This window comes from Lycium barbarum, chromosome 5 (genome assembly GCF_019175385.1).
Source record: "Lycium barbarum isolate Lr01 chromosome 5, ASM1917538v2, whole genome shotgun sequence".
In the NCBI taxonomy this organism is placed as follows: domain Eukaryota; kingdom Viridiplantae; phylum Streptophyta; class Magnoliopsida; order Solanales; family Solanaceae; genus Lycium; species Lycium barbarum.
The window spans coordinates 134,297,623-134,314,445 of NC_083341.1; the positions used below are offsets into that span (position 1 = coordinate 134,297,623).

Sequence of the window (16,823 nt, forward strand, 5' to 3'; positions counted from 1 at the left end):
CCCAACCAAAACAAATGATTTGCTGTAAAGCGAGTTTATTATTGGTTGATCTAGTCTAAATATCTGTGCTGTGCACATGTCTTTTTTGATGAGTGACACGGATAACCAGGTAGTCAACTTTATTTATTTCAATGCTTGCAATTTTTTTTATTTTCTAAGTGTGGTTTTTTGAGAAATTATTGTGTTCCATAAAAATAGTCCTATTATGATTTTGGCTGTTCATGTTCATTCGAAGAAGAGCAATAACATGTTCTTTTTTGTACGAGAGGGCATTTGTTACCAAAAGATAGCAAAATAAAAGGGACGGGAAACATCTTATTCTTCATCATTTATTAGGCAAAAATTATTGGTTGTATATAACTATATATTTTATTATAACCCCTGTTACTTTTACAACCTCGATTTGCTTTATTCTCAATTATCCTACGGAAATTTAAGTTAATCATAACCAATTTAAGATTAGAGTTGTAGTTTACTTACTGTTTGTCCGTCATCCTAAAGTAGTCCTTGCGAAGTTTTCAGAAAAAGAGGTAATCTTATGTATAAGCACAACATTTCTAGTCGGATTTATAATGGTAAAACAGGTTACTTAGGCCAAATAGCCTTTAGATACTTAGCACAATTTTAATATTTCGACCCTCCTACTCTACAAGTTTTCATCCAAACACCTCAACTTGATGAAAATAAATCTTTTAAACATCTCTGAAGTATGAGCGTCGATTAGGTTATTCGGTCATTTGTGAAGAAGCTTGAATTTGTTGCTCTAAAACACATTGGGTCAAGAGCCAACAAAGTAAAGAGACGAATGGTCTTCTCTTTTTTCTGAAAACAAGGTTGGGGAAGATATTGATCTTAACAATTGACATGGTATATAATGAAAAATCGATCATCATCTAACCAATAATTACTAAAGCAAGTATAATAGCATGATTTATAATGAAAATACATCATCATCTACAACAACATTACTACTAAAGAGGCATCAAATTTGGATAATACTTTACCATTAAACACTGCCATTATGGCAAGTTTCAAGCTAAGGCAAACAATAGGATTATTAAGCACCTGTTTTGTAATAATTACCAAGATAAAAAATGTTCTCTGTTGCTTAAAACATCTTACCATCACTCTACTAAGAACCAAAAATATTCAAAACTATGATGAACCAACATATTATGTATAGAACAAAAGAATGGCCTCTTTTCATCTATAAAATATAAAGCAACCTGCCTCACTCCAAGCCAAATCTAACAGGTCCCTAAAACCCGGGGTTTCTTCGCGGCTTCAGATTGGAGAAGAAGCCGATGTTTCCTAGGAAAAACAGAGCAATGACAACTGCACAAGAAAGAGTTAACCAAATCCACTGCTGCAATCTCCTTCTACCTCTGTTGCGAAGCGGGGGAGGAATAGCTTTTGGCTTCACCTGCTTTGTATATTGAGACGGTTTCTGAGGTTTCTTAGTGCTTGTTTGAGGATCAGTAGCCTCGGGTTCCTTGACAATCTCTCTCGGGCTGGTGGAAATCAGAGAAGTTTCACCATCGTTACTTTCGCTCTGTATTTCACATAGAGAACCCTTCTTCCTTTCCTTCTTCCGCAGTCTTTTCTCCCTCTCCTGTATTTAACAAGATATGATTTCAACTACAGGATAAAAGAAGAAAACATAATTTATTGAGTTGATCCTATTACTTCATCATAGGATCCGTGCAGAAAACTAAAAATCTGCTTTGAAAAAACTGAAGATATACCTTCAGTCTCTGTTCTTCTTCCTTCTGGGCTCGCAATTCAGCCCTCAGTTGGGCCTTTTCTGCATTGCGTTTTTTCCGTTCTAATGCCTCCTTAGCCTTTGCAATCTCCTCCAACCGGCGTTGCTCTTTCAACCTGGCCTCTACTTCACGCTTCCTCAGTTCCTCCTCCTTTCTAGCAGCCTCTAGCTCCTGAGCAGTTTGCAGACGCTCGGCCTCTGTTGGCTCATCAACCGTACTCATCTCTCTTTGAATTGGTTTCCGAGCCTCTTTCGTTTTCTCAACCTGATTCATTCCTTCCGCTGCTTGCAGAACGTTATTGTCATCCTTAATTTCATCTTTAAGAATTACTACTTTCTTTTCTTGCTGGGAGATCGGAGGTTGTGACACACTATTAACTTTATCTACACTAGCTACCAGCCTATTAACTCTTTCCACCCGGTGATAACTAGGAAGAACAGTTGGCTCCTCATCAGGACCAAGTGTACGACCATCCAAGGTCCCAAATCTCCTTACTGTACTCCTTGTATTACACCTGATATAATCCTTTCTGAACTCATCATTCTTGTTCCAAAGTTCCATGTACCTTTCAACCTGACAGAGTAACAATTAGACACAAGCGAGAGTGGAATTTCTCCGGAAGACGTCAAAGAATATAGTTGCTGACCAACCTGATTCACACAGAGATGATTAAGAGCCTCCATTTCTCTCTTTCGAGCATGATCACTAGCCAAAGTCGCATCATCCTTGTATGTCCGGAAATGAATATTCTGCATTTTAGGCATTATCAGATCCAGTAAAATTTTCCCAGCCAAACATGATTTTTGGCTTTACTTAAACAGTTAATTATCTAGCGAACAAGTTGCATGTAAAAGAAACAAAGAAATTCAGAATTCCGCCAGCTTCAAGCATTACTAAGTACAGACTAACCCAGTATACAAATAATTTGGAAAGGAAAAATGTTTGTGGCTGTATTGTGAAGTAAAAAATGTAGAAAAAAGTTTCTCTATCATCAAGAGGGCAGGAGAAGAGAGTATGGTATCCTCAAAAGGAGAACAGATTATAAGAGTTTAAGGCCCAATCTACTCGAATGTGATTACAAACCTTCTCATACAATCCCTTTTTTAAACTCCGCAATTCTTCATAAGCTTCTTGGCGAATATCATCTGCAGCTTTAAACTGTGCTTGCAATTCTTTGAGCTTTCGACTCTCATCTTCAAATTTTCGGCTAGCTGCCATCGCAATTGCTTCAGCTTTTGAGGCCTTCACTTTGAGGTTATCAAGCTCTTTCTTCAAGGCCTGCACACATTTGTCCAGGTTAAGGCAAATCAAAAGGAAAAGAAAATCATAAGCCGAAGTCTCAAAAAGTGACAGCATGTTCGAATAAGTGCTGCTGCCGAGCATTCAAAATTACTCTTGAATGCACAATGTTAATGACACCACTAGATAACAATCAATTATATTTATGATAAGCAGTAGCAGGTTGTATTCAGAGGAACATTAAAGCATCTTAGTGGGCCCACCCTCAATCGCTCTTCATTTACGTCTCTATCATCCAGAGACTTCTGCACTTCATCCTGGTTTCCAATGTTTGAGGAAAGCTGTCCACGAAGCTGCTTCAGTTGCTTGATTTCACGAATTAGAAGCTTTTCCTCCTTTAGGGTTACAGTTTCATGTCCAATGATGTGTTCCATATTACAAATCTGCAGGTCATAGATCAGGTAACATAAAAAACAAATTCACAGAACGAAACAAAACAAAACACTACAGTTGCTGATTAGGACTTTTTTACTGGGAGAGAAGCGAGACATTGCCGCAAATCCATACCCTATTATCAATCTCACCAACGGCAACTGCATTCTTTGCTTTATCAATTACATCTTGAAGTGTTGAGATATCTGCACGCTTTGTCCTGACTTGCTTTCTAGCATCTCTCTCTTGAGCTTTGGCAGCTTCGAATTCAGCACCATGGGTTTGGCAATTGGCCTGCTCATTAAAAAAGCATTTCGTACTAAGGTATATGAAGAAAGCCATACTAAAGAGATTAAAATATGTTGAATCTTGGAGACATACTCTTTTATTTCTGATTTTTTGTCTAAAGGCATCCCTATGCTGTGTCTTCTCATCAACATTTAGCTCAGCAATTTTGATGCGTTCTCGGATTTTTTCATCATCATATCTTGGCATCCTGATCAGGAAGTAAAATCCCTTCGCTGCAGTCCCATTCATATCCCTTACAGCCGCAACATCCACAGAGGAACATTCAGCGGAAGTGGCCAACACTTCGTTAGTGTTTGAAATTTCAGCATCCCCACTTTGTTCACATATTGGTTTGTCATCATTACTCCTGTCTGAATCATCTGTCATTTCGTCAGTGCCTGTGATCTCTATGCTTTTGTCAGCTGACTCTTGATCAATTTCGATGGGGCAAGTCAAAGTGTCATTTTCAAATGCCGCAGCATCATAGCTAGAAACATCTCTACTGCTTGAAGTGTTTCCCGCTTCAGATAACACTAAATCAGTCCAAGTAGCCTGATCGTGGCATATTTCATCATTGCAAGACACCCTACAATAATAAGAGCAGATGAAATTTTCCAACCTCGATAATCAATTGTAAAACAACCCATCAGTTAAGAAGATCACATATATTTAATAAAAATGTAGACATATATTTAAAAAAATATAATAAACAAGCAGAAAAAATAAACTTAATAACTAATGAGTCAAGAACACTAAAAAATGAGAAGAAATTGACCTTCATCACTGAAAACTAAAAGGTAAAGGCAGCCAAAAGTACATTGCCGGTCTACCTCAATGTGCTGCTGCAAAATTAATGCACTGAAATCATGACTGACATTGCTGCCATGACCATTTGATACATGCTCAGAGCATCAACTACTTCACCCCAAAACTCGGAAGAAAATCACTACACTGGATAAGTTTTATTTTTATGAAAAAGTTTTATTTTTGATGAAGTAAGCTGAAAATCTTTTATTCCAGAACAATGCTGAACTCAGAAATTCAATCAACTTAAACTTATACCACACGTGGACATGAATTTCTTGTTTAAGTAATTAATAACATTTTCTGATGGACATGGAAAATGGAAAGGGGATCCAGTGACAAAAACAGTTTGCTTTTTTTGAAAAAGTTTCACCAGCAAACAGGATGAAATGAGCTTTGTCAGGGAAATAAATGATTCATCAAACTGTGCAAGTTTTTAGAACAAGAACCATGCCGTATTTAGTAATCCAATTAACATAAAACTCTATTCCACCTGGATATAAGTAAGACAGTTTCTTAACTGCCGAAGTCATGAAAATTGAAAGGTTCTGCGAAACCAAAAACATTTGGCTTTTGTTCTAGATAGTTCACCCTGCAAAGGGCGATAGTTTTTGCTTTCTGAGGGAAATCCTCTGCTTAGTGTTCAGATTGTCAGGTGATTTACCTTTCATCAGTATTTGTGCTCGGTGGTTTTTCGGCATCCTCACTTTCACGTATAAATTTGCCATCACTGGTTTGGTCTGCAACACTAGATTCACCTTCTTTCTTAATGTCAGTGAACTCTATAGCCATATTGGGCACCATTTTAGAGTCATGAATGGAGTCGATCAAAGTATTTCCACGCACAGCATCACAACACTCATCTTTAATGCTTGAAGCAGAAGAGTTTCCAGCTTTGCACAATTTCATATCAGCTAAAACAGACTGGTCGATGAAAAACTCAGCCTCACCATGTGTCCTACAAGTAAATAAAAAGCAGCAGCTTACTTATCGTGCCCATTAAATATACAGCAAAAGAAATTCTGATATACTATAAATGACCAGGAGAGACCAGGAGACCAACTTAGTTATGCACAAAGATTGAGGTTATTAAAAGTTTAGATGAATGGCACAGAAGAAACAGATATTCCATTTTGAAATTTTGTTATTCAAATCAGAAAGCAAAAGGGGAATATAATATTACCAGAAAGGTACATATTACACTAGGATAGCCTCTTCTATCAGCATAGAATTATATCCTTAAGTATGTTTAGATAGTGCTAACGTACCCCACATTATCTGAACTGTTGTGTGATTTTTCAGGATCATCGCAGTTGTTGTACGGTATTTCGTTGTTAATACTGTTGTCACCATCATTCAGTTCACCTTCCAAATTTTCAACTCCAGGACCCTCTCTAATCAAGTTAGGTACCAGCTCGGAGTCATCCACAGAGCTATTCAAAGCTTCATTTTCGGCCTCAATAGCGTCGTTGCTAGACACATCTTTAGTACTTGAAGCACAATAATTGGCCAATTCAGAAAATTTTGAATCAGCGGAAGTAGAGAGGTCTTGGGAAAACTCAGCATTACAAGACATCCTACATCACAGGAGAAAATAGTCAAACACTAAATTTTTACTCTAAAAACTATTAAAAAATGAAGACCATTTTCAAACGAGCAAGAAAGAATTTTTTACTCTAATTACTAATTTGCACATCAATCATATATGCATACCATATTTATACGTGCATTAAAGACTTTAACTTGCATCAACATAGATAAAGACTTTAAGTTGCATCACCAAATCAAAACATTTATCTTGTACCTGGAATAAGTCGAGAATTCAGAGATTGCATTGAAATCCAAAATTTTGTTTTGTTTCTTGCCTCGACTAGGATTGTGGATAAATCTGGTTACCAAGAGCCTTGGACTATAGTTTATGTGAATTAATCATCAGAGGAGGGAAGGCCTCAAGCTATTATGGTTTGACAATGTGGTAGTATATGCCAACATACACACAGAAACACATGAACACTCACCCCTAATCGTGTTCTTCCCCCGTAGAAATAATCAAACTCATCAAACCCCACGAGACAAGAAGACTATATCTCTTATGGTTTTGGGTTGTCATTTTATTTTACTTATCTTTTTCCACTTCATTCATGTCTAGATTGACGTGTAACAGCCATTACTGAATATCCTCATTCACAACTCTGAAACTAATTATTAATTTGCACATCAATCATGTATGCATATACCATATTTATAGTGCATTAAAGACTTTAAGTTGCATCACCATAGATAAACAACAGATACAAAAGATGATTTTGTCGTTAGTTAATACTTCTCTATTTGCATGGGACAGACTGTTCCGAGCAACAAAGGGGGGAAAATAACTTACAAACTAATATATTCTAAACCAACAAGCATCTATTTCTACACTGCAAATTCACTGCAGAACTGTGGTCCTTATTTCTCAACATAACAGACACACAATGGACTATGCCTGAACACACTGCAGATTTACTTAGCTGTTGGATGAAGAGGGGAGGCAGTAAGAGTCAAAAGAAATGGTGGAGGACATTCCCATACTGCATATGGTGGACAGTTTGGAGGGAGAGGAATGATAGGTGTTTTGAAAATAGATCCAGTTCCCTTCAGAAAGTCAAATGGAATTGTATAGTATCTTTCTACTTTTGGTGTAAAGAATTAGGATTAGAATATATAAATCAGTTTGTAGATTTATTAAAATCTCTGTAAGTATTTCTATTTCCTTTTTATGCTCCTGCTGTAACACTTTTGAAGGTCTCCAGCATGTCCTAAATGCTGATGAATACACAATTACCAGTTTCAAAAAAAAAAAACTAATATATTCTAAGTCACCATCAACCAGAAACATTTAGGTGCCGTTTGGCCATAAATACCAAAAAATATTTCACTTTATTTTTGGAATTTTGGAGTTGGAGTTGGAATTGTGTTTGGCCATAGTTTTTGAAATTGTAGTTTTTGGTGAAATGTAGTTGTAAAAAAGTGAAAAAAGTGAATTTTTTTTGAAAAACAAGTTTTTTGAATTTTTGGTATTCCGGAATACAACTTCAAGTTGTATTCGGAATTTTCATGGCCAAACGCTAATTCCGGAAAAAAGTGAATAATTTTTATGGCCAAACGGCACCTTATTTTATAAAGATGTGTCTTTATTTGGGGAGTTTTTGTCCTCAACCACACAGTACAATTGAAATTTTAAAAAACTCTATTTTTTGAAACCCATATACTCACCTTTCAGCAGCTGGACTACTGCAGTTGAATCTTTTGTCATCCTCAAATTCTTCACACATCAATTTATCATCACTACTTCTGTCCACACCATTAGATTCACCTCCAACTGCTTTATCAATGACCTCTTGAACCATATCAGCTGGACTTTGACCATGAGAAATACAGCTATTACAAGCTTCATTTCCCAATTGAATAGCATCTTTGCTAGACATGTCCCTGCTGATTGAAGTAGAAGAATTCTCTACTTCAGATAACCTTGCATCAGCCAAAATAGAGGGGCCATGAGAAAGTTCAGCATCACTGGACATCCTACAGTCATAATACAAACGGATCTTCAGAAAGCTATCCAAAAATCTACCAATTAGGTGAAGCATAAATGATCACTAGATAGTAAAAGCAGAAGACAACATATTCCGAACTTCATAACTATTTAACTGAGGCAACCAAAATTAATCAGCAGCCATAAGATGAAACTCTTGGAAAGAGTGATAGAACATAGACTTTACAACAAGAGTGACAATGAACCGGTTTGGATTTATGCCCCGTAGATCCACAATGGATGCTATATTCTTGCACGTTGGTTTTGATCTCATTGCTTTGCTAGAAGTATTTTGACCTTATCATAGATATATATACAAGTAAAAATAAAGAACGCTTAATATTATTAATAGTATTATTACTAATATTTATTTATAAATACTCCCTCCATTCCATAATAAGTGACTCTTTTAGCTCATACACACCCCTTAAGAAATTGCTCACTCCTAGAAAATTAGGAGTGTTTTTACCAACTTACCCCTAATTATATTTTAAGTTAACATTGGGTATTGAGTATAGTAATTAATGAATCTTGATTATTTAAAAAAGGCAATTTTGGAAGAATTTGTCCAAAATATTCTTGAAATCCTAAAACGTCACTTATTTTGAAACAAAATAAAAAGCCTAAAAGGTCATTTAATATGGAATGGAGGGAGTATTTAAGTTTCACTTTATTTTATTTCATATAATGATGGCATGGGTTGAATTTAAATGGAAAAACATGGACAGTGAGTATTCGTAAAGGCAATCTCAACTTGTTTGGGACTGAGGCGTAATTGTAGTTGTAGTAGTAACTAAACCTAACCAGCAAAGGATTCGTCTACTGGACAATAGAATGTTGTTTGGTATACGAAGTATGACCAAAGATATATAAGCACCTAGATGATCACAATGAATCACATCCTCTTTTTTATATATATAATGGTGTCTGCCTCCTCTGAGATCTGATCACTGGTTTCCAATGATCTATTCTAGCTTAACGGTCACACACTAGGGCGCGTATCAAGCCGAAATTCTAAAAGAACTTTCTTCAGCGGGGATACAAAGATTTCTCATTAACTGCTAACCCACAAAAGCTATATCCACTTGACTCAGTCTAGGTCTCACTTTAAGTTAATTTGGATTTCAACATTTATAACTAATGACAAACAGAGACAGAATGCATTTAATCATAACCACTTATTTGCATTAGAAACATAGGGAATCCAAAGGAATTCATTTCCTCCTTCCAAAATGTGGTTGAGATATTTTCGGTTTAAGTTTCTCATCCTTAACAAGGGGAGAGTGGAGCTTCAGAAGTTAGGAACTCACCCTTCACTAGCTAGACCATCCGAGTGCAATCTTTCAGAATCCTCATCTCTTTGGTGCATTGCTTTATCATCTATATCTTTGTCACCATCAGATTTACTTCCAATTTCATCATTGCTTATAGCCTCGAACACCGTGTTGCATACATTTTGAACATCATCAACCGAGCTATTAAAGCTCTCCTTTCCAAATGCGACAGCATCAATGCTGCAAAGAATTTCACTGCTTGAAGAAGAATTTAAGTCAGCTAAATAGATGAGCCAGGGGAAAATTCAGCATCACTATGTTTTCCTAGTAATTAGAATCACTTCTATGGCGGTCGGACAAATTAACATGAAGCCCTTCAAGTTGGTTAATCAGTTTAAAATCTTCACTTACTTTGAAAAAGAAAAAAATATAAATGCACTCCGAATATCAAGCTGCTAAACAAACATCAAGTCTAATATTAAAATGGTACAAAGTCATATACATTCCTACACTGAAAACAACACTGCCACTAATTGCAAATGGGATATCAGTCACATACATCCAATAGCATATGATCGTGAAGGAAGAAACATATCCTGCCTCCCTGCACTCATATGTCTTAATAGAAAATGTGATTGAGGATAGAACCATAAATATCTGTCTGCAGACTATGAACCCTCTCAGTCAAAAATCAGAAACGAATCAGACAAATATTTTCTTCTTCAGAGAGAAGAGAGTATATTTGGATTCTTCATATATCAAACATAAGGGCATAGGTTACGGGTTGCAATATACACTTCACTGCCACCGGAGTATAAAATAGCGTATCTACTAGAGTCATGGTAGAGCAAAAAATTTGAAGATATTGACTTGATCGATTATTCTTTTTAATAGGACCACAGATCTCTCTTAGCAGCAAAATGAACAGATATTTTCCCGCTCATCTAAATCTGCTCAGAACTATACTTGTCAACTAAATTAAGTCTAGGGAAATCCTTTTGGTCCTTTTGTATGGGCGAGGGGGGTGGGAGCGGGCAGGTCCGGGACCGCTTTCACTAAATCATGCCAAAAGAAAGATAAAGGAGAAATAAAACATTTAGATATTTAGAAACCCACCCTTTATGAACTGGACTGCTACCATTCGCTACTTCGGCATTCTTTCTTTCTTCAGATGTTGAGTTTCCATCTGTCCTTTTGTTTGTGACATCAGATTCAGATTCTATATCTTCAATTGGTTTGATTTCACTTACCATATTGGAAGACGTTTGACCTATGTCTGTTTTTTCAGTGTTTGTGCTCTCTTGGTGTACTAGTCTATCATCACTTAATTCATCTGCACCATTAGACTCAGCGTCTATTCCAGTGATCTCAGAAACAATATTGATTTTGTCCGCACAAGTAACAATGTTGGTAAACATTGAATTCTTGCTACCAGCCTTTTCAGCATCTACACTCTCATCAATTTTACTAGAACCATTAGATTCAGAGATAATCTCTTCAATCTCTGTAACAGTGCTAGGTGGCCTTTGGTCATCGATCTCTACTTTCTCGGTATCTGCACTTTCTTCACATACTAATTTGACATCATTAGAATCACCTCCTATTTCATTGATGCCTTTGATTTCTGTGATCAAGCCGGGTGCCGCTTGACCATTACTGTCTTCATTTCCAGCATTCTCACGCTGGTCAGATAGTGACTTGTCTTCGCTACTGTTTTGTACTAAACTAGATAGACATCCCATTTGTTCCAGTCTCGTTATCTCCGTGGCTAAGTGAGGTGCCACTTGACAGCTGCTGTCTGTTTTTTCAGCTCCTGCACCTTCTTCACTTAATCTTATGTCATCATTACTTCTGTGAGGGCCACTAAATTCCCCTCTCGATTCTTCCATGCCTACTGTCTCAAAAACAGGGTTGATAGCCATTGAACTGTTGATATCTCCCTTTTCAGCATCCACACTCTTATCAATTGTACTTGAACCATTAGATTCACCCCTGATTTCTTCAATGGCTTTAACTTCTGTAACAGTGCTAGGTGCCCTTTGGCCATCAATCTCTACCTTTTCAGTATCTGCATTTTCTTCACTTAATACTTTGTCATCATTACTTCTGTGAGACTGGTCGCCACTCATTCCTTCCATACGTACCTTCTCAGTAACAGGGTTCATAGCCATTGAACTGTTGATATCTCCCTTTTCAGCATCCACACTCTCATCATTTTTCCTTGAACCATTAGATTCACCCCTAATTTCTTCAACCGCTTTAATCTCTGTGCTAGCTGCCCTTTGGGCATTGATCTCTACCTTTTCGGTATCTGCACTTTCTTCACATACTAAATTGTCATCGCCATTAAAATCACCTCCTCTTTCATTCACACTTTTTTCGGCGACCATGCTCGGTGCCCCTTGACCACCATCTGTGTCTGCATTTTCAGTCTTCTCGCTTTGGTCACATTGTAGCTTGTCATCACTGTCGCCTGCATCTGCAGCTTCTAGGCTTCCGTTACTTAATTTTTCGTTATCATTACCTTTGTCTGAACCACCGGCTTTGCCGCTCATTTCTTCAATGCTTGTGATCTCTGAGGCTGAATTATGTTCAATTTGATCCTCATCAGCAGGGCAGTTCGAAGTATCTTTTGTAAACACAACAGAGCCATTGCTAGATGCATTTTCACATGCAACAGCTGAATTCCCCACTTCAGGCAATTTTTCGGCAGTTAAGATGGATGGACCATTGGAAAACTCAGCATCAACAGACATCCTACAACCACAGCAATGATGTTAGGCTTAAATCCTTTTATCCCCCAGAATAAACTATCCCAGAGGTAAAACATCAACAAAGTTATAAATACAAGAGAAAATGAAATGTTAAAAATAAGAATAAGTGAGAGAGACTGAATGAGCTAAATAACCAGTGCAATCCCAGGTACTAGAAATACCCAGATTCATTGACAAAGGTTTGCCATTTGGCTTCTTTGGAAGCCTCAATAGATTCGTCCCAGTGAAAGAGCAATTCCCACCAGCTTAGTTTCATAAATATTTCTAAACGACTTGGGGCAGAGAATTGCTATCAACATGATACTTGCTTCTCTTTAATTATCTTTCTCGTAACATGAATAAGATAAAACCTCCTATCATAAGAATCGTGAAGTAGAAATTATATTTTTATTGGTTTGAGGATTCCGACCTTGAACAAGAGGTTTTGTTTGCAAAACCAAAAAGAGAGATTGTGATGATGGAGACTTAAGAAGTTGGTATAAATAACCTAGAAGGCTGAATTTACGCAATAGTCAGAAGTACATTGTTCCTTAATTGAAACAACCAAGGAGATACTATAAACAAGTTTATGTAAGATTTGTCAACCTCGTCTTGTTTTTATACCAGATGAAAATATTAATATGCCAAAAATCTACTCAACTTATAAGGTAAACTATAAGGCATTAAATTTCTTTTGAGCCGAGGGTCAATCGGAAACAGGTAGGGTAAGGTCAGCATACATCCTACCCTCATAACAAGGTGTGTTGTTGTTACAAGGCATTAAATCTAGCACATTTCAGGAAATCCCTAGAATATATTCCAGCCAGAATAAAAACGGAAACAAGAAGAACCACATCAGACTAAAGTCTTAATTCAGGATAACTACTAATATTGACTTTAAGTGGATTTACTGAAAAAAAGCAGATCTGCGATCACACACAACACTAAAAGAACTACAAGATAATTCCAAAAACACATTTACAGAACGTTTTGCTCAGAATATCTCCTAGAGCTTTCTTTTTCTGCTAAATTGACGTGTAAATTATATAACTCTTACAAGACGAATTGATGCAAGTAACTAAAATCGTATCTTTCAATTTCAACGAATTTCACAATTAGTTAGACGTTTCTCTGGCGCCAGCAACACATGATATACCAAAAATTCAATATTTTCCACGCGTAAAACAAATGAAATACTAAAATTAAATCCAATTAACCTTTCACGTCAACTTCAAAAATCACAGATCATACGCGAACACACAGATCACCATCGCCACCAATACAAATACAGAAATGACACCGACAACAGAGTAAAACCAAGTTAAAACAATGCATGTACCAAACTCAACATTAAAAAACACGATTACTTAAACTGAATTAGCCTCAGATCGATGTAACGGATCTAGACCTCAACTAAATCACACAAAAATACAAGCAGTTAATGTTTTTCCTCACCTTGAGAGAATTCAAACACAACAACGACACCGACAACAGAGTAAAACCATGTTAAACAATGCATGTCCAAAATTCAAAATAAAAAATTACTATTTCTAATACATTCACATTTACTTAAACTAAATTAACCTCAGATCGATGTAACGGATCAAAACCTCAACGAAATCAATGAACAAAACACAAAATACAAGCAGTTGAATTAATTTTTCACCTTGAGAGAAATTGAACATAAATTTTTACGAAATCAGTGAACAAAACACATATAAAAGCAGTTAAAACCATGTTTTTTTTATAAGGTTGATCAAACCATGTTTTTTTTATAAGGTTGATCAAACCATGTTAAAACAATGCATGTGCAAAATACAAACATCAAAAAAACACGATTTCTAATACATTCACATTCACTTAAACTGAATTAACCTTAGATCGGTGTAACGGATCAAAACCTCAATGAAATCACACAAAATACAACCAGTTAAGATCTAACTCTTACAAGTCAAGACGATGCTATAACTTAAAATCGTATCTTGAGTAATTTCATGATTGAATTCACATGAATTAGGTGTTTCGCGTGATTTACCAAAACTTCATTCTTTTTCACTCGTAAAATAAATGAAATACTAAAATTAAATCCAATTAACCTTTCACGTCTACTTCAAGAAGTACAGATCATACATGAACACACAGATCACCAAAACTACACCGACAAAAGAGTAAAAAACCGCTATTTACAAACAAACAAAAAAAAAATCTTAAAACAATGCATATACTAAATTCAAAACCACCATTTCCAATACATTTCACATTTACTTAAACCGAATTAACCTTAGATCGATGTAACAGAATCAAAACCTCATCGAAATAAGCGAACAAAACACAAATACAAGCAGTTAAGCTGATCAAACCATGTTAAAACAATGAATGTCCAAAACTCAACATAAAATTTTACGATTTCTAATACATTTCACATTTACTTAAACTGAATTAACCTTAGATCAATGTAACGGATCAGAACCTAAACAATATCTCACACAACAAAATAAAACTACACCGACAAAATAGTAAAAACAATGCACGTACCAAATTCACATAAAAAAATACGATTTCTAATACATTTCACATTTACTTAAACTAAATTAACCTTAGATCGCAGTAACAGATCAAAACCTAAACAAAATAATACAAGCAGTTAAATCAAATTTTTTTTTTCTTCACCTTTACAGAAAGTGAAAGCTTAAAACGGCAATGTTGTTAGGCAGCGCGTGTACCGCCGTAAGCGCGTGATCTGATCTGACTCACGCTCCGTTATTGTGATGCATGAATTTGAAGAAACGAAAGAGAATTTGGTAATGTAATGTATTGTATGTGTATATCCGTTCTGTTGGGGTTTAACCGTAAAAATAAGTCCAAGTTTGGAGATACAATCTGGATCTAAATAGGAGCATAGTTGTAGGGGTATTTTTGACTTTTGTTATAATATCTTAGCAATTTATCTAGGCAGGTAGATGTGAGGGCATTTTCGACTTTTTAATATAAAATCTAGAATTGATGTAAGTAGGTGTAGGATATTTTTTTCAAATTTATATTATTTGCATTAATAGTGTTAATTTGCGATAGCATGTTAATTATTGATTAATATTTGTTACATGAATTTATTTATACTCCCTCCGTTTCAATTTATGTGAATTCATTTCCTTATTAGTCGGTACGAAAAAGAATGATCTCTTTCTAAATTTGGAAACAATTTACATTTATGCAATGATTTATAGCCACACAAAATATATGTGACTCATTTAACGCCATAAGTTTAAAAGTCTTCTCTGCTTTCTTAAATTGTGTGTCAATTAAATGGGTTCACATAAATTGAAACGGAAGGAGTATATATAATATATTATAATTGATTTGGTCGTTTAAATAATTTGTACACTTCAAGTGCATTGAACTTAAATTCATTTAATTTTTTTATTTTTCATGTAAAATCAATAATTGATTAGGAGCCTGTTTGGATTGGCTTATTTTAGGTGCTTTTGGGCCAATAATAGCTTTTAAGTAATTTTGTAGTGTTTGCGTAAAATAAAAAAAAAAAGTGTTTTTATGCACTTATTTTAAGCTAAAATGACAAAAATAATTCAAAATTCATAAGTTAGAATTTCTGACTTATGGCTTTTGGCTTATAAGTCAAAAGTCATAGCCCATTGAAACAGGCTCCATGATTACATCGGTAGATGTAGAAGATTTTCGGATTTAAACTATATTCATTGACAGTTTATTTATATTATCAGCGTTTCAACTTGTGATAGCGGATTAGTTATTAATTAATCTTTGTTAGAGATATATAATTATAGTGAACTGATGTGTAAACAATGTACATAACTTATCCGCGCAAATAACTTCTTCTTTTTTTTTCTTTTTCTTTTTTGTGCTTTTTATCTAAAATCAACAATTGATCTAGGAGGATAGACGTAATTGACTTTTCGGTAAATTGAAATTGGAGTTATAATTAATCTGATTGCACTTGCTTTAATTACTATGTTTTATCTAATATGTCGTCATTAGTCGTTACTCTTTTAGACTTGGTAGATGTTTGGCTATTTTTGACATTTTAATAAAATGTACAGTTGATATAGGAGGGTAGATGTAGGGGTATTACCAACTTTTTCGTAATGAAAAGTAGATTTAGAATCTGATTACCCTTGTTTAATTATGCTTTATCCAAATTTACTAGAAAATTATATAAGTCATAACTGCTTTTAGATTTGATAGATGTTTGGTTACTTTTGACTAACACAATTGATCTAGAAGATTAGATGTAGTGGTACTTTTGACTTTTCAACTAAAATCAACAATTGATATCGCAAACTGGATGGAGGATATTTTCTTACCCTTTCAGTAAAAATATAGAGTATATAGTTAAATCTTTTTATAATTTTCACTCGTTATAACAGTATTTTAACATAACAGGCTGATTTTTTTCAGAACCAAATTTTATGTTATATTTTACTTTTCTATAATAACATTTTATTTATAACAGCAGTAACATTTATTATAGCGTAGACTCTTACCTATTTATAACATTCATACTCAAATATTGTGTAATAATATTTTGTAAGAAATATATTATGTATAAAAAGAAAATTTTAAAATATTTATGGTAGTCATCATTAATGTCATGCATATAGTAAATTTCAAATATGAATATCTAAAAGGGAAAAAAATATCTCTCATAGTAATCAAATTTAGT

General features: G+C 35.1%; 1 protein-coding gene across 2 annotated transcripts; it reads right to left on the reverse strand.

Annotated features, from left to right (window-relative positions):
* Nucleotides 1-987: 987 nt before the first annotated feature.
* Nucleotides 988-14,986, reverse strand: LOC132641684 (uncharacterized). 2 transcript variants are annotated; one of them, XM_060358752.1, is made up of 13 exons: nt 14,798-14,986; nt 10,491-12,131; nt 9,411-9,629; nt 7,782-8,090; nt 5,795-6,103; nt 5,191-5,484; nt 3,816-4,308; nt 3,570-3,728; nt 3,266-3,445; nt 2,847-3,041; nt 2,414-2,512; nt 1,746-2,336; nt 988-1,612 (listed from the first exon to the last, which is right to left on the reverse strand). In XM_060358752.1, exons 2-13 carry the CDS (start codon nt 12,128-12,130, stop codon nt 1,259-1,261), a joined length of 4,842 nt encoding a protein of 1,613 aa, XP_060214735.1. In that variant the 5' UTR covers nt 12,131; nt 14,798-14,986; the 3' UTR covers nt 988-1,258. The 2 variants fall into 2 exon arrangements, with proteins under 2 accessions (XP_060214735.1, XP_060214734.1); XM_060358751.1 differs by having other exon boundaries at nt 9,411-9,632.
* Nucleotides 14,987-16,823: the final 1,837 nt, after the last annotated feature.